Below are 25,357 nucleotides of genomic sequence, written 5' to 3'. Positions count from 1 at the left end.
AGTACCTTGCTCCAATCTGCATCTCAAACTACCCACTACACCCCACAATCACACATCCTGTAAAGCAAAATCGCAAAAGAAAAAGGATGCTTCTGATACCCCAAACGTAACACCAGGGCTCAGACTTTGTCTGTTCCTGCACAAATACAAATCAACCAATTCTCTATATGCTGAAAGCTGGAGGGTTGTTGACATTATCTAGAAAGAATTCCCACAGAAGGTAACCTTCAAAGTTGTTAGAAGTTAAGTATTTTGTTGCCAACTTTCATTTCATGTTAGATTGAGATAAATTTAACAAAAAGCAAGAGCTTAAATTTGGTTTGCTGGGAAGATAATTAAGAGGAGGTACAGACTTTTCAAAAAAAGCTGTCTGAAAAACAAAATCTGAATCGAAGCAGTGAACTACAGACCAGACCACACACCTTCTATTGGCACAGTAAAGTACCAGATATTTGAAGGAAACTAAAATACACAGATTAATARGAATAAATTTTAGCAGGCCACTAACTTCCTTTGTAACATTTAAGAAATTGGGCCCACATACTGCTGACCATACCATCCACATTTTAAAACRTAAAGCTGGACAGACAAAGCCTGTCTTCATGGAAAACTCTGTATGCCACGTTTTTACTCCACGGACATGTGTCAGAGTTTCTCGACTACCAATTCAGAGTTGATCATTTCAGCTGCTGGATGCTCAGCCCATCTCCAGCCTGGCACCCCCAGGTTCCTGCAGTCCCAGGGCCAGTCTAACCTGGAACAAGCACAGGTAGCTCTCCGGAGTTCCTGGATGAGCTGGCCGGCGCGCTCCGGCTCTCTGCTGGCCGCCTGCAGCAAGGCTTTCCGCAGCGCGTGCCGGCATTTCTTCTGCCGAGATTCTGCCCGCTCCAGGCGGCACAGGTGCTTGTATTTCTGCTGAAAGTAAGTGCAAAGTCTGGTCACCCTGGAACTCCTGTCATCTGCATTGTCATCATCAGACCTGAAGAAGGGAAAATAAAAACAAATAGGCCTAAAGTTACTACTTTTTTTTTCCCACAGAAGAATTGTTAAATTCTATTAAATTCTATTCTGGCATTCATCTTCTAGCCACACAAACACCCAAATGCTGAAATCAGGCAAGGATGCTGGAGAAACAGTAAGAGCAGGATCCCTTTTAAATTCTAAAGGTATTTGCCCTTCTTAGTATATCATTATTAGAGATTCCATCAATTTATCAACAAGTCTGACACATTTAGATGTCTAGAGCCTGCTGTTCAAAAAGAAATCTATACTGTTAACCTTTATTTACTGTGAATGTCTCAGCAAATGAGACCAATGCTTAAAACAAAGTGCAATTAATGGAGAAGATAAGGATAGTAGAAATTTATTGAGGAAAGATCATGCTGGAGAAATTCTAAYAAGTACCAAAACTGCTTACTTTTTCCAATTCCTTTTACTCTGCCAARTGGTGTATTCCTTTTTAAACCAAAATACATGCTAGCACAGCTAATARTGATTTCCCCTTGCTGCAAAGTTGCAGCTGAGTCACACTACAATAGTAGAGAAGAAATTCACATTTAACTTCAAAGATACTACAGGAAGGCTAAGGCTAAGCAATGACCAGATGAAGGATCACTCCAACTCTTTGTTTGCTTAAGAAAGCCCTTTTCCATCTATCTGGGCTCTCAGAGTGTGCAGGCACATATCAAAATGACCATCAAACCAGGTCAATATATTCATTTAAATGAAGAAAAAGTAATGAAACAGAAAATCATCTATGGACTTGTTAAAACAAGCTACTCAGAAGTTCTCCACAACAAGCATTCATTTGCAGAATGAGTTTTTTGTTCATGAAGCGACAAAATACATGTGCTGAATCTCAGCAAAGCAGACTGTTCTGTTTTTCCTTTAAGTTCTTTCTGATAGAACAGAGAACCTTTTTGCTAACTATCCTATCTGTAACACAAAGGAAGAGYCAGGGAAAGAAGAGAAATCCAAACAAATGAAGCAAATCAAAAGCTTGCAATGCTCAGAGCCCATGGGATTGTATGAGCTGACACCCAAACCTGTGCASAGCAAAGGAGRCCCCAGCTGAGATAGAAGAGATRTGAAATACCAGCCATGGTGTTTACTGAAGAAACTAAGATCCAGAAATGCAGACAGCAGATCTGTCCCTGAAAGGCAGGGGATGAAGACCTACTTTCTTTTCTGGAAACTCTGACTCTATTTACACGCAAGCCACATGGAAGAGATTGCAGCCATCTCCACTAAGGCTTTCCACAAAAACTCCACAGCAGCAAATGCACATTTTTATGAAGTGTTATGCAAAGTCAACCATCCTATGCATTTTGTCTGTTAAAACAGAATATAGCTTATTTTCTAGAAGYGTAAATTACAAGTAATTAACCTCCACAATTATATGCTTAGCAGCAAATATAWCCTGTTGAAAATATTTAACATATGTAATGTTTAGAATATTTTTACATTGAAAATTAAAAGAAAATACACTTTTAAGATCGCTTAGGAAAGAACGCTTACTGGGGAAAGCTACCTGTTCAGAAAAAATTAACTGTGGGCTATTTAATATAGATTTTCCTTTTTCCACTGTATTAACTAAACAGGAATATACAGATAGTGTATATATTTATAGATTGCTTTAATATCTTAAGATATTTCATTACTACTCTGGGCCAAGACTTTTAAACAAAGTTACTGATTTAATTTTAAATATGGTTAAAAATTAACTATAAGAAAAGATGTGAGTATTCCTTAGGGGAAAGAAGTGTTTCTTTTGGGTGGAGTGTTTTTTAATGCACATTCCYCTGTATTTGAGACTTTTTACTTCTCTCACATTGAAAGAGTCAGRAAAAATGTCATTGTATCCTAAAATATTTTTGATCTTTAGTTTACGAGACCTTTTAAAAAAAAGTAGATAAAGACATTTATCAAACATWTAGAAAGAAACCACGCCTGCAGTGGGCAAGGGCTTATTTTGAGCCAAACAGTTTCTAAAAGCCTGTTCAGTACTTTGTTCCCAGGCCAGTMAGATTAGCCAAAACATTTATATGTTCAAAGAAACCTAAAAATGTCAAAAAAAACTCCTTTTTTTTCAGTCGGCAAGTAATGAAAATGAAAGATACTTTTACTGTTGTTCTTTCATAAACAAGTTTGCCAACTTCTATTTAGYTTATTCTCCTAAGCTGCATACAGAACTTCTGAAGTTCAACTWAATGTGTGGCATTTCATTTTTACAAAGATTTCTGAAAGTGCACAAGAACCATTTGATAATCCAAAATGCTTCTTCCCAACCCTTCCCTTTCAGACTGTCTTATGGAAACATCAAGGGGATTATGGCTGAATGTTCATGAAGAAAACAAAGACAGCACGAAGCAGCAGAAAGGAAAAGCAAAAGGGTCACATGAGCAACCAGGCATCACCAGGGATCCAGGAGAACATGCTCTCTATTCTTAGACCCCCCCACCAGCAACTATACTTCAAATCCCTCCTTACAGAGAGTTTTGAAGAACCTTCCAGTCTTTCTTTTAGTTATCCTAGTTATTGGGAGTTATTAATTCCAAATTTGACAACACAGTGTTGATATTTGATCCTTTGAGTGAGCTGGKGTGAGGAGGGACTCACACTCCCTTTTCAAACTTGCTACTTGAAACGTTTGTTTTATCTATATTTCAGTGTAGCAAGTGAAAAAATACTTTGTTACAAAGTCATTTGTTTTCCAGTACTTTCTAAGACACCAGACTCAGTAATCAAATTATCTAGGGGAAAGCTTCAGTAATTTGCAGCAGGGAACAGCCCCTGCTTTCTCTCCCAATTGCTGCTCCCACAAGGGATTCCCCCCACCCCAGCAACCTTCTGTGCCTGCACTGTGCCCACTGCCAATTCCTGTGCTATTTGAACTGAAACATTTGTGCCTGCCTCAGAGCACTGCATCCTGAAATCCTGGGAGCATAGGAACACAATTTTTCAAAATTAAAGCACAGAATCATAAAAGCAAACATTTGGCCTGCGTTTCCACAGATGATTGCAACAATATGAATTTTACAGATTAAAAGGCCATAAGGCAAGTGAGCCAAAAAATGTATTACTGCTGGCATGGTTTAACCCCATCCAACAATTAAGTACCACAGTGCTGCATGCTCCCTCTCCCTGCATGCTCACTCTCCCTGCTCCCGCCAGTGGGATGGGGAGTGGAATCAGAAATAAAAGCCTTGTGGGTTGAGCTAAGAATAGCTTATTAATGGAAACAAAGTAAAATACACTACTACTATTTATTGCAATGAAAGAAAAAAACCAAAAATAACCCCCAAGAAAAACAAGTGATGCTCCATACCATTGATCACCACCCAGTGAGTAATACTCCAGCCCACTTSGAGCAGCGATCGGTTCYTCCCAGCCAGCAGCCCCAGTTTATGCACTGGSCRTGATGTTCCAGGCTGTSGAGTRTCCCCTTGGCCAGTTCAGGTCAGCTCTCCCACCCCCATGGCTTCTGGTGCACTCCTTCTCTGGCAGAGCACAGGAAACTGAAGTGTCCTTGACTCAGGGTAAGCACTACTCAGCAACAACCAAACCATCMGAGTATTATCAATGTTGTTCTCATACTGAACCCAACACACAGMACTGTGCCAGCAACTAAGCTGAAAATGAGCACTACCTCAGCCAATTAAGACATTAAGACATTAATTTTAAAAAAATCTGGTGAATTTTGAGAGTTTAAAAGCAGCTAGATTATCACACMAGTTCAGCAGAAAGTTAAGAGGTTTCTGCCACACACAAGCARAAATGCTGAGAACCAGCTGTCCAGTAAAGCAGAAATTAACTGTTCACTTTCTTTCAATAGTTTGTTCTGAGAAGCGTTCCTCCCACTGTCTTCCATGGAGTCCAAAGGAAAAGGACAGAATGGAGCTAGCTGGTGGGGACCACAAGTTCAGACAYAAATAAGCAGAGAAAAAAGAGCTTTAATTTTACTATGAAAACCAGCAAGTAAATGCCAGAAGTTTAGTTATGTGATTTCATAAACTACATGTTTTCAGAAATAATCTCCATTGGTTTTCTGGTAAAGCAAGTGCCAATAGTGCTAACAAGTCACTGGCTGACTTTAGGAGTCACCAGTCTGCACTGCCAGATCAGCAAGACAAAAGTCATTTTGACAAATCAACTTTCCTCAGAAATGGCCTAAACTAATTCACCTTCAGCAGCAGACAGACCACACTGCAGAACTGTCAAAGTGAAATATTTCAGGTAATAAAAACCTTTATAGAAGTTTGCAGAATAGGAACCAAAGTCTGACATCAAGTCAATGCTCATCCATAATCAAAATTAGTAAAGTTGTTGAAGAGCTAACACTGGGCAGGCTGATGCAAGTACAAAAGCAGCCAGTTGCACACAAAAATTTATCCATCATGGATAGTTAGGACAGTATTTGACTAAAGGGCACAAGATGCTAGAATAGAGCAGAAAATGTCAAGATAGGGTATTATTTTCTCTCAATATGTGAAAAGAGTAGGAAGAATCCAAAGGAAGTTAAGACAAACACACAGAGATGACCTTTATAAGTTGACAAAAAAACAGGGATCTATGGAAGAATCAAATCAAATGTCAAAGAGAGAAGAGGGTAAGGAAAGTTATTTAATAGATATATCTGCTGTGAAAAATTATGTRTGATTTAAAAGCCTGAAAGTCTGTTCATGCTTTCCCAAAACACTTTATTTAGAAGTTGCCTTTTAAGCCAAAAGTAATGTATGTAAAAGTTCACTCTGTAACTACTGATGCCCTAAAAAACTACAGTCATTCATAACAAAAAAACCCCTTTATTTAAAAAAAGTGAAGTCTACACACTGCTTAATAGCTTTAATTCACTAAAGGCTCTCAATATTTAGCATCCTGGTGTGYGTCCTCATGACAGAGATATAGCTTGGTTGCTCACCTTGAGAACAATCTTCAGAGGTGGCAAGAAATTCTAGTAAGTTGCAGAATTTCCATGTAACAACAAAATAAGGTTTCATTAACACCATTATCTAAGTGGGATATTTAAAAATTTTAAAAATAGGGGAAAGTTGTAGTATCAAAAAGTCCAGTTGCTCAGTGAATCAGAGTCATATTACAGAAATATAATCAAATTCTATTGAGACCCCAAATTCCTTGTTAATAACATACAACAGTTTTGTTACAATACTACACTYGGGATGCTTTGTTTTAACTGTGCATCTTAAAATTTATATTAATAAACATATATTRTCATATCCTGCTGTAGGATTTGATTTGTGACTTAGTATAAGGAGAGCATCATAAGTTTTTCTGCACCAGAAGCTAAATTCCTTCTCTGCTTATCTTTTTCTTCACATCACTTCCTTTCAATGCTCACAAGTATTGACAGAGGTTTATTCAACACTTAATTAGGAAAAGAAATACCAGGGCCTTTAAAAAAGCACATTAAAACAATAGCTTGCATAATTATCATGAGAGTTCATGAGYAAAATGTAGCAAGTTTACTAATGAAGTTATTCACAAACAGTAGGAAAGACAAGAAACCAACAGTAACCCCATCTGATTCCAATTCGGACCGCCAATCATCGAGGCACACAAGTTTCGTGAAGAAATCCCACTAAATTCAATTGATTTTAGGCAAACAAGCTTAGATCTTTTCCTGATGCATCCTTCGGGTAGCAGACTGCACAAAGGTCTCCAAGTTAGCTGGAAACTGGGACAGAAGGCGACAAGCTGTTCCATAGCTCTTACAAACAAATGAGTTCAAACAATCCTTTGTTTCAGCAAAACACTTGAACAAGTGCTCAGGTTCCACTGACTCCACTAAGTGAAGCTCACATTTACATGATTTCTACCAAGGCCAGCATGAATACTAAAGGATTATACTCACTCAGGTCTCTCATAGCCGAGGCTTTCTCGGATAGACCATGCAACCTGGTAAGGGGAGGCTTGCTCTGAATCCTCCAACTCTTCTCCACTGTCTTCAGACCAATCCAGCCCTAAGGGAATTGAAAACATGGAAGCTGGATGAAAAGAGCATTTACCTTGTATAAGCCCCTGAGCAACCTATGGCACAAAAGACAAATGTATAGTATAGTTGCAAGCATAATTACATTTGATTAAATCATGCAGTATTTTCAACTATAAAGGAAAAGCTACAGTAACATTGTAGTGGGCAAATAGCATGCACTGATTTTTGTCATAACTGAGTTGTTTTTTTTTAAATCCTTATTGGCTTCTTTATCCATAAACAGTGTAAGAAAAATCACCAGTTTTCTTACTCACAGAGAAATACTACAGTTTTCATAACCAAGTAGGAAGAAAGAGAGAAGTCCCTATCATGAAGAACTGACTACTTGGTAAACTTTAATATTATATGATCTAAATAGGCCAATTTAATTTCTGTTTATATTCTGACCCCTTCTCTGTGCCAAAAAATAAAGAATAGAAAAACTGTAAGACACAGCAGCATGGACAGAGATAAGATATACAGCTACTAAGGATGTTCCTCTGCTGGGTCTCTGCAATTGCCTGCCAAATGCACACATTAGCATGAAGAGAGAGCTAAAGGGAGAGAAACTCCTGCACTTTCACCAAGCAGCATGTTTTCACGTAATGATGATGCAGTGTGATCAACTTACTGTGTGCTCAGCAGCCTCARTTAGTCAATCTACACAYAGCTGTTGAACAGGACAGCCAGAAAGAAGCCAGTCAGTTCTCAGGTGGAACATTTTATCTGGAACTTCATCTTAAGTAGTTCTTCCTACTCTCTCTCCCATACCCAGTGAAATTCTCACCACTTTGTTGCAGCAGATGGGATAAAATCGCATTGCTGCRTTTACAAGCCAGCATTATTTCTTTTTTCATTTTCTTGTGTGCTCCTTGAAAATGGATAGAGTTAAGGAGCATTTAATTTTTGCTAAAACTCAGCTAAACAACTATACCTGAGATGATTCTGAAGTCAGATGATTTGAATTTGGGAAGTGCATCGGTACCTGGTCACATACTTTGAGACTTAGACACACACACACCCACCCACACACACCCATAAATGCTTGGAATACAACCATCAGGTGAATCTTCCTCATGTAGAACCAGCATCTTACCATCAGCCACAAATATCAGAAACCCAAATTTTCAGGAACTTCAGCACCCTAAAAAATTTACTTCTTGTTTTCATTTTTTAAGACATACATTTGAGCTAAATTAAGACACCTTAAAACATTWGTTAAAATGTTAGAATCATACTTTCAATTTAAATCTTTCTTTTTCCTCTTGCCCCTTCCATAAATGAAAACCACTTTATCATTCCATAAAAATGTGACAACCACATAATAATTGTTTACCCAAAGTTTAAAAACAAAATCAGAAGTTGAGTTGTTTTGCTTYTACTGGGCACTGCAGAAACTAAGGAATAAAATCTAATCCGGACTCAGCTATACTGGCACTGAAGACTGCAGTTACATTAATATCCAATTACATGGCTCTGATGTTGGAACACATCAGAAACTGGCTTAAATCTTTAAGTAAAAAGTAAAAAGCCAGTAAAACTGGCTTAATCTTTCAAGAGATTCTGTGCAGTCATCTGTAGTGCTGCTCAGACATCGAAAAGAAATCCTGAAATTTTCTGAACTGGCACAACTAGTCTTTAATATTATGGTTTATAATGAATAATAAATGTATTTTCCAGTCTCACATAATTAATATGTGAATTCCTTTACTTTGCCAAATATAAAGTGTTCTAAATGCATCCACATACAGTTATGCACCTGCCTAACTGTACTTGTATAGGTCTAACTGGTTTTTATTTTTACTAAGCCTCTTTTTTAGGAAAACCTATTCTCTTCACCACATGAGAATGTAAAATATTAAGCACAGAAAGAGGTCTTTCTACAGTCTTTTGAAACACAGGTCACTTTCTAAGCTATTGAGGTCTATGACACTCAGAAATGCCTCTGGAGCTGCCATTTCTCTAAAGACCTGCACTATATATRGTACGATCAAAGCCGTTTTCTGRAGAACAATTTCCTTTGGAGACATTCTATGGGATGCTAATTATCTTCTGAACAAATRGTCAAATGATCCTATGAGTGCCAAAGGGCAGATCTTAACAGCAAATTAAGAAAAGGTTAATTGAAATAGCAAATATTACAGATGTTTGCAATTAAATAAAATACTATATAGGGAATGTCCAGATGTATTTGAAGCCTTTTTTTATTTTAAACATCATAAATGGTGTTCTTACTCTTATATCACAAGGACTTACATTTCTTTTTTCCTGTCAGTATTTTACTTGTTAGAAAATACAGTCTGAAACTATGCAGAAAAGTAACTTTGGAGGGTGAGGAAGATAAAAAGGACAGATAGGTGTGCCTAGYMTGTATTCACAATCAGACAAATAAGYTACAAGGTCRGTTGCRTTTTCAAAGCTTTATGGAGCACTASTACCATAGCACCAATGTGGTTATATCTGCTTACATTTTCACAAGCAGCTATTGATTATTATGGTTTCTAGAYAATATGGAAGGGGAAGATTATTCCTGCACTGGTATTCAGACAAGAGAAACCTTCCAACTACCTCCTGTAGCAGTGCTGCTCTCCTGCAGTGGTCTTTTCCTTTTGCTCATCCATATTCTATACAGAAATAGGGCCCAGTCAAGAAAAATTCTCATGTGTTCCAGTTTTCCARTCAGGTCAACTAGAAATTTGAATCTGCAGAGATTAATGGGCCAAATGGCCAAACTTTTACAYGTATTCATTTTGTCACATGCACTTGTCACACATCTAATGTTCAATATAACTTTGTCCATTCATGTAGATACAGCTAGTGTCACCTTTCCTACTCGAGCTGCAAACCTTTTATATGAAACAATGTCTTCTACACCTCAGTTTGATTTCTCAAATAATTAACATAACATTAAGAAGAATAAACAACCAAAATGCCATAAACCATGTGTCCAGGCATTCAATTCATAGAGAACTGGGCTAAAGAAAATGCCAAGACATTACCTAGCTCAGGGTTAGATAAGGACAACAAAGGAATGCAGGACAGGGCTACGATGATTTTCTCCTTTATTCTTTTGGTTTCAGGTTAAAAAATACAGCTGCAGTGCATGTATGAGCGACTCACCTAAATGAGGAAACAGATCAGTGTCCAGCTGCTGTTTTCGAGTGCACAGTTTCACCAGTCTCTGTAGCCGGCTCATGCAGGATGAGTGTGGAGAGAAGGCTGTGGCTTTCATGAGGACCCGGTCAGTCCTTGGCGGGTCTGTGACAGGAGCCCTGGCGGGTGGCAGGAGAGGCAGAGGTCTCTTGTTAGACAACTGCAGTGTTTGTGCTATMGTGTGTGTGGTGGGTGCCACTCCCTGCATTGGTAGGCTGGTGTTCAGAGGTTGAGGTGACTTGCAGACTATGCCCTGCGGTAGCCCTGTCGGCTTTAACGAAGCTGATGAAGGTGGCATATGGGAGTGCTGCTGCTGCTGCAGAGGCTGCTGCTGCAAAGGTGCAGGAATGGGGCTAAAGTGCTCTTGGCGAACTTTTAAAATCTCTGTCTCTCTCTGGCGCTGCCGGTTTTGAGCCAACTTGCTCTGCAACTTTTTCTTCACTGTTGCCCCTTTCTTTAGGTCGTCATCCTCCTCATTGAAAGCAAAGGGGTCTTCTAATTCTGCCTCCAGGTAGTGGAGAGGAAGCCTTGCCCCTGGAGGGGAGAGGGACATCCCATCCAGTCCGTTGGGCATCTTCAAGGCCAGGCTGGGCACTGTYAGACTGAAGGCCATAGCATCCATCTGATGCCTGACCTTTACCTCCTCTATGGGATCATTCTTTTTCTTCCTCTCCTTTTTCGGTATAAAGCCAAGTACCTGCAGGTGGCTGTTGCAGTACCTTTGAAAAGTAAAAGCAGTCAATTAACTGAACTTCCCCAGGTAAAATCTGAAGATGAGACATTACTTAAGGGAAACTCACACACACACATCTCAGGCAAATATAAATTGAAACACAAGAGGTTTTATAAGAAGGCTACACAATTGCTTCTAGTACGACAGGTAACTGTGGTGCTCCCCAACCCGCAGAAAAAAAACCTATACAAGTGACTATTTCCAATCTTAAGATGTAAGATTCTTCATTCACGAGTCATAGGAGAATCACACAATCATTAAAAATATTAACTCTCTAATAGGATAAACAGTCATAAAACAAAGTGAACCAAATAAATGGACTGATACAAAATAAATGATACATGGACTGGACAAATAAATGATACATAATGCATCAAGAACTCAAGCCATTAATCAAATCATTTCAAAAGCTCCTAAAAAGAAGTACATTGAAGACTACTTCATTTCATCTGCCTTTCAGTGCAAGTAGTTAACATTGCCATCAATGCACACATTATTATTTTAAGTTCCACTGCAGTTTCTTATAAGGACMATCTCAGCAGATATCTGCTCTGAAGGGTCCCTATTTCCACTTAATGAACAARTAGCATAAATACTTTAATTCTGTTTTAGTAGTTTAACACGATGAATTTTGAAGCCAGAGGATTAGCCTCTGGCTAATGTTCTTCAAATAAAAATCTAGTTTAAAACAAATTCTCTGCTGCAAGAAAGCATTTACACAATGCCAGGRATACATATACATATAATCCACAAACATGGATTTTAAGTTCTTCTAGTATGAGAAACCTTCAAAGTCATGCTATTAAAAAAAAAAAAAAAACAAAGCAAAATGTCTTGGAAAATTTGTAGTAAAGTTAAAATAATTGCAATTTACACCACAGATAACATAAGTAATCAACTTTTGTCTGATTGGAATAGCATGTGATAGAAATTTAGGAACCATGATCTGATTTTTTTCCTGTATGCCACAGGCTGGCACTCCTGCCTCTGAAGAACCCACCAGCAACCAGAAATCGCCCTTGAAGAATCCCGTCTATAACTTACAGCTTATAGATGACCAAAGGTACAAGGAAAGAGGGATGGCTGCATCAAGGTGTTTATGTACAAGATAATGAAATACCCATGAAGGTATTCTTCAAAATCTGGTAAGTATGAATCTGAGAACAGTAAGTTTTGTTGCACAAAATAGGCTGAAATTATATTTCTGGTCTTCATGGAGGAAAAAAATGGCAGAAAATCCCAAAACAGCCCCCCAAAAAGGTTTAGCACTTTGGTTTAGTCACATTCAACTTGACCTATTTCTAAAGAAACAACGTGTGAACACCTCTAAAGGGTCCTTAAAAGGGAAAAAAGAGAGAGCAAATTTATATATGCTATTTAATTGTCTCCAYATATGTAGCTTCTTGAGGGACCCCACTCTTAAGGTTTCACAAATCAGAAAAGACTGAAAACTACTGCTACTTATAATTGCCTAAATAATTTTTTCATTACATTATGTGGTAAGTAATAAATAAACCTAGATGAGAGCCAACAACTTGTGTAATCCTTATAACACACTGGAATACTGTAAATTCATACTGAGAGATGCACTTCTAAAAATAAAATTATATAATGAGGGCTCAATAAAGCTTCCCTTAAAGACAACAAGCACTGTTTCCATATTTAAAATTAAGCCCTTTTAAAATATTTTGCTCAAACAGTTACAACAGCAGTTTTAGTATGACAGAAGTAAAAACCAATGAACAGACAAAACAAACACAAGGGAATTCTTTTCCCTCTTGTGCCAATAAAAGGAGTGTATTGCTCAATGCAAATGCTTCCTTTATGTTGTTCAGAACTTAAATTATTGTTATCCCATGCTTGTGCTGATGTGAGAAGGTAGAACTGGATAGTCTGTTTTCATTGCAAAAACAGTAAGAAAAGAAATAGAAAAGGTTAGTAAGAAATAGAAAAGGTAATAAGCTTGCTAACATTCTCTGAGTTTCAGGCTATTAAGGGTTTGACTGTTCATTTAACTCTATCAGAATTATTTTTATATGGCAGAGAATAAAGCTYTGGCTCATACAGCTGATCATACCGTATCACTGAAAGCCAACTGGCTCCTCTGGACACAAACCCACAGGTGCCAGGCTACAACATACAGACTCTAGCACACACTGACTTGGTTTAATGCTTTAGGCTCTGTCAAATCCCAGTCTTCCAGCATCACCAAGGCTGTTACACCTTGGACTAAAAGGAGCAAGAAGRAACCAGGAAGAGCAGTTCAGTCTTCTCCAGGTAAAAATGACTACACACAAGCAGTTTCAGCTAGGTCAAATAGTTCATTAGCATCAACTCAGCCTTTACCCTGTCAAGGCTCTCACTAGTCCCACACAGAGCTAGGGGGACATGCACACACATTCCCCATCCTGCAGGTTCCAGGATGGCTTTTTAGTCGACCCTGACCTACACCAGCTGTGACTTCATACAGTGCAGCAGAGTCTGTGTTAGTAGTTCAAGCTCTGTGGAAGTCAGATTACTGACAAGACAGGATCAGAACCTGCAAGTAGCACAGTGCTTTCCATATAGCTCTGAGCATGAAACCCATTAGGGTCAAGGTGGCCCTGTAAGAGCCAATTCTGATAAGCCTGTCTTAGAGGCTCAGTTTGTCACTCCATAATGTGTCTATAATGTGAGTTATGCTCAGATGACAGCGTCACATTAAGTATCTAATACAGGCTTTTTTCCCCTTCCTCATTCAGGGCCAAAGGCACTTTTTCTGTGCAGGTAAGGTTAAATGAAGTCCACATGTATGGTGGGTTGATATCCATTAGAATTATCATAGCGTGAAGTACACAAAATGTGATGGGCTCTGAAGGTTTCAGCTGGACAGTTTCCCACATGCACTGGGAAAGCAAGAATTCAGACAGTGAAGTTTTCTACCCACAACTGCACTCTGCTTCTTAGTATACCCCAGACAGGTATTGATTTCCATCACTTACTTAAAAGACCCTAATAAACTGGGGAGCAGCTTGCGTATTAACAAAATATGTGAAGACTCTTGAACAAGGAGAATCAGAGACAAAATAGCATCTAACCCAACTAAATTGTAACAACCCTATATTTAAAAATCAAGTGTGTATTTGACTAAGAAAGAATTAGGAGGTGTACTCAGAAAAAATACAGATAYAAAATGTGTGTATCATCCCACATAYATGTATTCTTTACAAAARCAAGATAGTGAACAACAAAAATCAGACTTCAAATAAGGCAATGAAGTCACACACCATTAATGGGTTYAATTTGTAGAATGTTAATGGTTAAYAAGAAATCTAATAATATGGCACCATATTAATTCTTWGTGGCTGGTAGCCTCTGATTTGTCTGGRGTCAARCAATAATTCTTTTTAATTATCTGTGGACAGACTGAAGCTTTTTGCATATAATGCATGCATCTYCTTGAAATATTTTTCCTTTACAATCTCTAAAAGTATAAAAGAAGATAGCTGTCAGAGCATCATACAGCCTGCTTCTGATCATGTAGTTACATGTCTAAAACTGTAACAAAATGACCATCTGACAGTAATTCTGTATACAGAAAATGAAAAGCTATGAGTGAAGAATTCAGACACTGCAAACATCTTTATATTGAACGGAGTGTGAAAAAAGTCTCCTAAGAAACAGATACAGGTTCGCCTGCCAAAAGAAAAGAAGTTTAGAACAGCCACAGTCTYATCACTAGCATTCATTAAATGTTATTATTAAAACTAAACTCTGCCCTGAGAAACAGTCTTTTAAAATATTCTTTCGAACTATCACATCCTCTCATTTGAAATTAAAAGTTTATTTTCTCTTTCAGACACCTGCTGTCCTCTTCAAGTACTGTAATGTGACACTCGACATGCAATTGAATTATTCTAATATAACATACACCAGATGTCATGACCACACTTCACTTTAACTTGAGAAAAATCAAAAAGAACAAAGTGTGAACTTAATTCAAGGTGTAAAGAAAAATCRCAAATTCCATGGGAACATATGAGACCTAGAAATGTGTCATTGAGTACTATTACTCCCATTGTTTTTCAGTATGACCCCTGGTAAACAGGAACTCTGGCACAGTCAGCTATTGCATCTGAAATTACAGCATACCATTTGTGCTAACAATTTCCACCATCATTTCTGCAAGCTTATTTCCAAAGAGCCTCAATTGTATACKAGCAAAGAAACACTCACCGACTGTCAAATTACAGCTTAAAGTTATTCATCTTGTGCCATTTGAACATTTGCCCTACAGTTTTTGACAAACATTCATGTTTTTTTTTCTCACTTCATCAGTCTCCTCAGCTGAAATGGCAGGTGAAGTGCAAGTTAATTTAGAGCACAGTCCAACTGTTGTTTCAGACAAGAGAGGGAGCTGTGAGCTGAGAAGGAAGTTATATGTAGGGCACAGTGGGAACACTGCTAATAATGCAAAAGGTTAGTGAATGGCAGCTAATAATGTGAAAGGTCAGYGAATAGTGATTTTTCTTGGCATATTTTTTTTCATGTTTTAGGTTTAAAAAAGCATTTCTAACAGAACAAGCCTCAGAGAGTTAACATACACATTAATTAAATACTGTGATACTGGCAAAACATGCAATGACAGCTCTGAAAAATAAAGTCATATATAGATGGCAGACAAGATTAGAAAAATTCTGCTATTTCAGCCCAAGCAGCACCAATGAGACTGGTGTTCAGGAAATCTTTAAGAGCAAAGAAGAATGTCCTTGTGTTTACAGTAAGGGCTGCAGTTCAGGAAACCTGCTTTTAATTCCCACTCTCAACAACTTCAATGACTTCTTTTGCAGGGAATTTAAWACCTGGGCACTCTGGGCATCTTCATTTGGGCAGAGAGGGGGAGAGAAATAAGGAATGCAAAGCATAAAGGGAGTATATGGTATTTTCCCACCTGGCTCATCTGTTATCAAGTAATATTTATTTTATTCCAGTAAAACAACACTACAGATCACTACCAAATTACCAACACTGAACTGTAATTCTGGATTTGTCCCTATGTGTTACTGCTCTCTGTGTCCAGAATATAAGCATTTTCAACTGCTTGTCCTGAAAAAAGCAGATGGAAGTGTGCTTTTGGCACTGCTGGCTAAACAAGCAGGCCTTTTTAAGAGCATAGACTGTGAGTGACAAAGCAAATGAGTGAACAGCTGATATTATGTAGCAGGTTTGATCTACAATTTATAGTGAACTTGAGAAAAGCAATGAACTCCCCCATAAACTTCCTTGGGATTAAGTTACTGCCCTCCTTCCAAGTACTTGACTCCCACAGAAAATAAAGTTYACTGGTCTTAAAACAAAATCCTCAAAGAAACATCCTGGAATACAATTCACTCAGGCCAGTTCCTCCCTAGTCTTGAAACCAGGCAGCAACTTCAATAAAACTCAAGCCTCTGTCCCAGCCACTTCCCACTTTGCAGAGAGGAAACCACAACTCACCTACGGTCCTCAGACTTGGGGATGGGGTTGGTGCAGCGTTGGCTGTTATACTTGGCCACATATTCACATTGCTTGAAGGGGGCAGTCTTGTCCTCCAGAACGTGTCTGATACAGAAGGCGTAGCCGTTAAGTCGCCTCTGCTTGCACAGTTTGGGGCTATATGAGCACAAGGGCTTATTATCAACCTCAGAGAAGTGTATGTGTTTGCCTTCATACATCACGTGACTCTATTCCTTGTGAACATCAGCTGAAAGAACCAAAATATTAAGACAAATCACAAAAGGGAAGAAAAAATGCATTCAGTTCTAGGCCGTGTGTTCCATTTTGATAGTATAGAAGGACCCAGAACAATACCTGATTTTAAATCTTCTGTACCATATCAATGTTGAGAGAGAGCCCCAAGGACACGACTATCCTGGAATGATGATGAACCAAGATGAAGCAGATTGTCTRAGGAAAATATCAAAAGGGTCGATGACAGTCAGAATAAAACAGGTATTATTAGTGCTCAGTAAGTAAATAGGCACATGTAGTCACCAAGCCTGTGGTTCAGCTAGCATCCAATAAAACAAATCCATAGCACAAGAGTTATCAACCAGTAGTCACAGATCTTTGGAAAACATGAAAGAAATTACTGGGGAAAGAAAATACTACTGCCACCACACTTAAATCACTTAAAATAAAACTTCACTCATCTACCAGAAAGTGATTAGAAGCTAAAGCTGAAAAAGGTTAAGTGTCTGATTAGATCACTCACTTTCACAAATCAAGTTGAAAGATGATTAACCCATTGATTGCAGAGGGTTTACTTCAAAGTATCTTTGCTTACAAAACCACCAGCAACTGCCTTCTCTGCAAAACTATTTCAATAGTCAGTGAAACAAAGTTGTTGGTTTTTAAGAAAAGCTTTCTTTACCACTGATGAACAGTCTTCAGATCTTGTAGCTGCCTACAATTTCTGTAAGCATTATATTCATATGCAGTCTTTCCAGAGGTCATCATGGTTCTGCAAASCTTATCCTACCTCACTGTACTTATTTTAGGGAAATGCAGGCATTATTGAGTCAGTACTCCCATCAATGCCAGGAGGACTGAAATGTTGATTCAGCAAGAGGCTGGGGAGTCTTCCCCCTAAAGACTCCTACAGTACAAATCCATGCAGCCAGAAGGTACTTTTTCAGATCCCAACATTATGGAGGTCTTTGACAATCATCTTTTAGAAAAAAAACATACRAAACCCCAAACCATCCCAAAGTAGTTTTGAATAAAATTAATAATACATGTATTCTGCAGCTACTCTGATACACTAAGCTTAACCTGCAAAAGGTAGCTTTTATTTAGAAAGATCATCCTGAAGCACTGGAATGAACTCTTTTGAACACTGTATTCATTCAATACTCAGTTCAGTTTCATATGTGTTATACACCAAGGAAAGGAATGTTCATAGAGGATATTCAGGAAATAAATAATAAATTAGAGCCATGAGACAAATGTACAGATTACTACCTCAATGAGCTTACTTGTTCCCAATACCCAAAATGGCAAGAACAGTATTGTAAAGAGGAACCCTATACAGACTTTGCAGGAAAGATGCACCTTCCTCTTGTAAAGGTACAAAGCCTCCACTTCCTGCTGTAAAAAAGTACTAYGAAAAAATGACAAGCATGATGGCACTGGGGTGATCTAGATCATGGGGATCTAGAAAAGCAATTTTAAGTCCCTAGGGCAAAACAGAACACCCTATCTCACAGAGTAAATGGCATAAATCTGGCCTTCACTGGTATACATCTAGCTGTAGAAGCAGGACAGAAAAGTACTAAAAACTTCAAATTTTAATACTCAACACTTGAATTGAGACACATACAGAATGTAACTACTGCAAGTGACCTGAACAATCATTTGACAATAATCATAACTTTGTGTTTCCTCTTGATACATATTTTCCCTTTCCATGCACACACACAAGCAGGCATCCACGGAGGCAGGGGCCTCACACTTTGCTTACACCAGATAGTCACAACATAAGCACAGACACATAGYCCAGTTCCAATCACCTTTCCCAACTTTTCTCAATGCACAGAAGCACATACTCTATATATATTTGAAACCARTCACTGAAGTATTACTTTCTACAACACATCAGCCTTAAGAACAAGAAAGTTCATTGTTGACTGCGCCCTTCAAAAATTCAGAATGGGAAGAGGGAACAATCTCTTCTTTAGCATGTTAAGGACCAAATCCTTTCAGTCACCTTGGCTCAGGCAGACACTGACCTACACTTCAGTATTATTCAGCAACTGAASTAAAGTCATGAATCCCATGGGAACATGACCCATACAGGAGTTGTGGTCAATGTTTGTATCCCATGTCTGAGAGATGGGCTCTTCTGTAGCTGTGGCAACAAAAGGAATCAAATGAGTCTTAACTACTTGGATYTCACACACACAACACTGACTTGCTGGGGAATTTGCCTCTCTCAATAGTTCATCAAAGCTTGTATTTGGTGGTATACTGGACTGGCTGTAACACTTGAAAGACCACGTGTATCGTGCAGCTGGGGTGACCCAGACATTGCTCTCTATTTTCTTCTGGTATATTTATCACCTTCTTTTAAACTACTAGTATCACGCCTTGCAGAGTTTCTGATGGATCACTTTCTCCTTTTTTTGTACAACCCAGCCATATTTCTTTTCTGAAGGTTATCAAGCAACCAAAGAAAATGAGTTCCTCAGGATGGTTCTAAAGTAAACAGTGAGAAATGCATAGCTTGTATGCCTCCATTAAGCCTCTGTAAAGAAACTGCTCCACAGTTCACAGCTACTATAATCCTAGATTTATTCTTGTGGCCAGAGTCTTATTTTTGGATTTAACTCATAATTAAGTCTTATTTTTGCATTTAACTCATAATTAAGTCTTATTTTTGCATTTAACTTGACTGTGTCAAGGCAGGCACCGTATTTCACTTCTCACTTGTCTGAAAAATACAGGGCACAAATACAATGCCATATGAAACATTCACACAAAAATACTGACAATAATCCCCAGGGAAACCAATCAGCATGAACATGAATTTTTGAGTCTACATATACACAAAGAAAAACTCATGCAAATATAACCATGTTAAAAATCCTGACAGAAATCAATTAGTGCAACTACAGTGCAAGGAACAAGCTAATAAACACAGTATCCAACCAATGCTGTATTAAAAAAACCACCACCGCAACTTTCTCAAACTTGCAAGTATATCTTTATTGGTAGATTCTTAAATAGACTCCCCAAAACACGTCACTATGCAGACACACTGTCAGGATCAGAGACTGAAGTTGTACTTAATCTAAAAAGAGCTTCTTTTTTTTACTTCCATGGCATACCATAAAGAGTGTGTATGTGTGTGTGTACAWATATATGTATATATAGATACATRAATAACRAAGACACTTGAATCTATTCATTCTGATTTCATCTGATGCAGTGTTTTATTTTAACAAATTACAGAAGTTCTTAACTCTGTAAAAGTAGCTCTTTGCTGCTACATAAAAAGTAGCACAAGCATGGAATAGGCACAGGTCATTTAACTGAAGAGAACTGAAACTACACTGAGCTAAACAGTGGGCGGGGGAGAAATTATTTTTGTCCCACAGGATTCAGTAAGAGATGACGGAAGCATGGACTTCCCCTGGAAAAAGCAAATGCTTAAGCAACTGTACTTCACTACAAAAATATCACAATACAAAACTTTCTAGAAGCTGTTTTGGGTTTTGCACTTATACTCTACATGGAAGATCTAGGAAGGTTCAACAGACAGAAAAAAAAAGTTCTGCCTGCACGTGCTCAAACTAACTTTAGCCACAACCTGTGAATGAGAAACCAGAAGCTGCTTCTTGAGGAACCTAGATTTTCCTTAAACAACTGATTCTAAATAAAAGATCTTGMGCTACTCAGAAGCAACAGGGTAAAGACCAGAAGGGAATCAAAAAATGTGTGCCATTGCCAAATGATGTAATACATGACTGAGGTTTAAGAAATCATGGTAGGGAATAAAGTGAATACAGAGTAGTCATATACCATATCCCACAATATTAGAACTAGGGGTACTGATGAAGTTAGTAAGAGATTGACTCAAAACATATTAAAGAAGTATTTCTTCATTTTTACTACTCACAGATAGTGAACTGCTGGAACTTGCAGTCACRTGAGACTATGGAAGCAGACAGTATCATCAGGTTCAAAAAGGCAATAGAGAAGTTCATAGACAAGGGGGACATAAGTGATATACCTGCCAGCATGACCAATTTAACAAATACGGATGGCAGAGGAGTATGTGAAGAAAACACAAAAAAAGTGATTGGGCTTTCATGCTCTTCCTAAATAGCATCACTTATTCCTACTGCCCAAGACAGAACATTAGGTTCGACCCAATCCGACCTGACCCAGCAGGGTATTGTTCACATTCTTACAAGGTTACCACTAATATTTGTAACTTCATAACACAATAATTTCTCCCCTTGTCTCATTTTTTTATTCTTGAGCAGATGACTGGAAGAAAATCTCCTCCCTCTGGCTAAAGTCCTATCWGGACATGTGAAGAAGAGTAACAAACTTAGCACCCCAGCAAGGCTTTACAGCAAGGACAGGCAGGGCACAGAGCAAAGCCACTCTGAGATATCAGCATTTAAGAGCAGAGCTGTTTGTCCTGMCGAGTGCAGCCACTGGTAGTCTATAAGACAACTGGAGGTGGTTTGCACAATGATGCAAAAAGAGAAATTAAAGATTTCAATACACACAGATACTCACTGGGGCAACTGCCAATACCTACTACCAAACCCTGGAAGATGCCAGCTCCCAACTGCTTTTAGYACTGTTTTTTTAGTACAGGCATAATCAGCTCCCTTGCAGTGCACATCAGCTCCTAGACAACAAAGCTGCAGCTCCGCACTCCACATACCCTCTTCCAAAAAGAGCWAACTGTCCTTCAGAGGGGCTGAAAAACAGTGTAGCAGCAAAATTTGGAGCACAATATTTACTACAGCCATACCCAAGTACCAGCATTATGTCATACAGAAATCTGGTACCTGACATCATCTGTAGTCTATAGGGAAGTTAATGGCTTACTACTAGAAAGCCCACGGCCTCAAAACTCAGATAGGTAATTCTGAGCCTTCTCTGCTGAAAATATTAGAGTATTTTAAATCATGTGGGTTGATACATTCTTAAACATATGTTCAGAACTTGACATTCAATGTACATAAGACCCTTTTAGGCAATGGAATCCCCAAATGCATTGTAAATTGCAAGGCAATTATATGCTGGTGGTTAAAAGATGTATAATTAAAAGGACTGAGCTCAGAGCTTCACACRTTGCATCCAAACAAAACCCACGACTACAAGGTCTTTACTGCATTGTTTTGCATTTGCTAATACTAGCCCAAATTTCATGTTAAATGGCTTGGTGTGTTCATAACATCTCACAGACAAGGTACAATCATCTCCATGTTTCCAAAAGCATCAGCTTGGGGCCAGAAGTGGGACATGTATCTAAAAGAATCTCAGCTTTTCCACAAACGCAAATAACATAAATAGTAGTTTTCTCAATTCCTCTCAGACCCGTTTCCTGAAACTAAGCAAACACACAGAGTGGAGGATGTTTGGCAACATGGAATTTCATCCACTCCAAGATGAACAGAAACCGTAAAATTCATGACAAGAAGACATGCAGTTTGCTACCTTATAGCAAAACTTTTCAATCGGCATCAGTAAAAAGTATACATCTAAGAAGAAAGMAAAAACATTCATTTTTTGTATTTCATAGCAACTAATACCTCTCTTGGAAATGTCATGTTCCATCAAAGAAGCTACACTACATCTAATTGTAATCAACATCAACACCACAAAGTTGTTACTTCTGTTCCTGTTCTGTGATCTGACCATAAGTTTGGCTTAGCTCTAGTCTTTTAACAGCTCCATTCTCTACCACATTCAGCTACCAAATCAAGACTGCTGTAATTGTGGAAACAAGAGTCAGTAAAAGCATTCAAATTGAGAGACAGAACAGCAGGKAGCAACCAAAGTCAACTGCAAGAGTTCCTGTAGAGAACACTTTCATAAACTAAAGTACAGCCCTTACTCAAGAAAGCCTCWGAAGTGCAGGTACTGCAACACACATGCAAGTGCCCTGACAGATCAAGGCATTCAACATGTTAAGATCTTACAAGGTATTTTTAGTTACCACCTGGAATCGTATTTTGGACTACTTTTAAGCAACATTGGTCTCATTCTGCCTTTTTAGAAAGCTTATTACTTCAGCTCTGGAAAAGGGCAGTTTRCAWTGCATAAGGACATCCAATATATTAWCAGAAAAGCTGCAGAATATTTYAGGCAGCACTGGTAAGAGAGATTATGCTTTAGAATACAGCACAATAAATATAGAATTAAATTTAAGCATTATTCCTAATAATAGTAACAGCTAGAGAACTTACAGACTTGTAGCCAATTACAATCAAGAGCAGAAAACGTAACTATGAGGAGGGAAAATAGAACTCTTTTTGTTCACAAACTGAACAAGTTCTTTTTGTTTTCCTACCCCAATGGAACTTAAGGAGGAATTTTCATTTMAGTTGATTCACTCATCTGTACCTCATAGTACCCTAGAGAAAACCTGACAAAGATACCCCAAAGCCTAAAAAACAACGAACATCTATGACTCTAAGAAATTTAGAAATTTCAGAAGATCAGAAGAAAAAAGACCTTAGGTAGGGAGATTCATAACTATTGTCAAGGGTACATTCCTACAGATTTCAAAAAAAAGTAATTTCCTAAAAACAGCTGTTCCTGACCTAAGGTTCAGGATGGGCTCTGTATCTTGAAGGTCCTTTGAACAAGGATTTCTCTATTTGAGCAGGTCTCAGGCCCCATTCCTGCAGTCACATCCTCACAGGGAGATTCTCACACATGCTTATTTCAATGTAGTCATAAACAGGCCTGGGTTTTGCTAGGATGAGCAGGGCTGTAAAGAGGTGGCCTTCAGAAAAAGCAAAGGAACCTTTAGGTTRCATGGCAGATACGTATTTTAAAAGTATTATCTCAAAATATCAAAAGCATGATCCTGAGATAAAGCAGAGATTAAACATACCACAGCACAACTTGCATCTGTACTTGGCGGGGGGGGCAAACTACAAATTATCAATTTTATTTATTCAAATAACAGATAACCTGCCCTTCCATATGATGTTAAATAAAATACCTTTGTCTTATTTTTAGTCCCAGTGCTACAAAGACAGATAAGCTTATTTTCACACAACACAATATCATTCTCACTTCAGTAGGAAAACTCAATAAATAAGCCAATAGAGCTCCTCACAGAGGAGCCCTTCAGCAGGTAAAAGCTACTGGAGTTTCCATGTGGTCTTATGATAAATTTGTACCTCCTGATGATTTCCCATACCATGAGAACATGGTATATGCAGCTCTGTAAGACCAGGCCCTACATACAAATTCATTCACTCATCACAAAAATTCAGAACATCAATATAACCGCCAGTATGTAAATTTTGGGTTGCTTTCTGCAGATAATTTAGCTTTACAATTAATAAAACTTGTGTGATCTTTTACATACTACAAGCGGTTCATGCGAGATGSTGAATGACACCAGTGAAGTGACAGCTTCATACAAAACATGAGTGCYCCGGTTCAGCCATCAGCAGTGGCACCTTAGCATGAAACACTGCCGAGAAGAGGTGAGCCCACAGGGGAAGGCACCTGTCTGCAGGGTAATGATGCACTGCCCTAATTTTGTCAATTTTATTTTTAAGTCTCCCTATCCTCAAAACCAGAAAGGCCTTAAAATAAACCTTCATTGCACGCTGCTGAGTAACAAAAGTTAGATCTAACTCTGTTTTAATCAGATGGTACAATATAAGGTTTTAAGGAGAGTGTTACTGTCACTTCCAAAATTCATTTTAAGTTACTTGTACAAAGCCTTTATTATTTTGACCTAAAAGACACATTAAGGAATATTGACCAAAACGCGCCACCTCCCGCATTAGAAACCAGAGCTATTTCACCTGTGCGGGGTGAAGCGTGTTGGTGGGTCTTCCAGTACACTCACTTCACAACTACCAGACGTTCTTTTCCCTGAAAAAAAGGATCCTTTTATTTCCAGTCCTGAGGGGCAGCAGCACCTCACAGAGACCCCGTCCCCCAGCAGGATCCCAGCCCACAGGGACAGTCAGGGTGCCCAGTGGGGACATGAGAGGGGACCAGACAAAACCCTTGCTGTGTAGGGACGGCTGAAGCGATGCCATCCCGTGGCTGAGGTGCCCGTGGGCTGCTGCCCCTGTCGCGCTATCGAGTTGTGGGACAGTGGGGTGCTGAGGGACCCCAGCCCAGCCCGGACAGGGCTCAGGCGGCCGCCGGCCCCGGCATGTGCCGGGCAGGATGGTGCAGCTCGGGGAACCCCTCGCCCCTTTCCCCGATCCCCGCTCCGGGGCCCCACGTGCCAGCAGCTTAGGGGGGGACACTCCGAGGGCTTCCCCGCACCCCCAAAAACCACCCCCTGCGCCCTCCCAAAAAGTTTTGCGGCGAATGCACCCGCCGCCGGCCCGGCCGAAGGGGGTCACGGGCAGGGGGGAAAAGGGGGTACGGGACGGGCGGGGGGGAACCTGTGGCCGAATCCCGAGGTGCCCCCGCGCCCCCGGCACCGTCGCCACGGCCGCGGGCGGGAGATGGGCGGCGGCGGCGGCGGTGGGGGAAAGCACCCCAAAAACGCCATGAAACTTTCCAGGCCGCGGCCGGCGCAGCCCCGCGGGACCGGCACCGCCTCCGCCGCGGCGGCCCGGCACCGGGCTGGGGGAGGAGGCACCCCCCCACCCCGCCACCGCTCATTAAAAGTCATTTCGGCAAATTAATGCCAGCCCCGTTCCCTCGTCCCGCGGCCCCCTCGCCCCACGGGGGGCGGGGGGTGCTCGGAGGGGGAGAGCGGCCCCGGCCGCGGCGCCCCCACCGCCTCC

General features: G+C 39.5%; 1 protein-coding gene across 5 annotated transcripts in view; it reads right to left on the bottom strand.

The window, feature by feature from the left end:
- INO80D (INO80 complex subunit D) overlaps positions 1-25,357 on the bottom strand; it is a 46,089-nt gene that overhangs the window by 19,785 nt on the left and 947 nt on the right. For 2 of the 5 annotated variants that reach the window (XM_057372841.1, XM_057372843.1), the window contains exons 2-7: positions 24,413-24,482; positions 16,707-16,802; positions 16,353-16,599; positions 10,112-10,863; positions 6,872-6,980; positions 755-979 (exon numbers count right to left, since the gene is read on the bottom strand). In XM_057372841.1, the coding sequence (XP_057228824.1) occupies positions 755-979; positions 6,872-6,980; positions 10,112-10,863; positions 16,353-16,570 (1,304 nt within the window). In that variant the 5' untranslated portion in view covers positions 16,571-16,599; positions 16,707-16,802; positions 24,413-24,482. Of the gene's footprint in view, positions 1-754; positions 980-6,871; positions 6,981-10,111; positions 10,864-16,352; positions 16,600-16,706; positions 16,803-24,412; positions 24,483-25,009; positions 25,297-25,357 lie in introns of those variants that run through there. The other 3 variants (XM_057372842.1, XM_057372844.1, XM_057372845.1) reach the window with 3 other exon arrangements.

Source organism: Malurus melanocephalus, unplaced genomic scaffold, assembly GCF_030028575.1.
Source record: "Malurus melanocephalus ecotype Western Australia unplaced genomic scaffold, MMel_1.1 scaffold_180, whole genome shotgun sequence".
Classification (NCBI taxonomy): domain Eukaryota; kingdom Metazoa; phylum Chordata; class Aves; order Passeriformes; family Maluridae; genus Malurus; species Malurus melanocephalus.
This window is presented reverse-complemented; position numbering and strand designations above follow the sequence as displayed.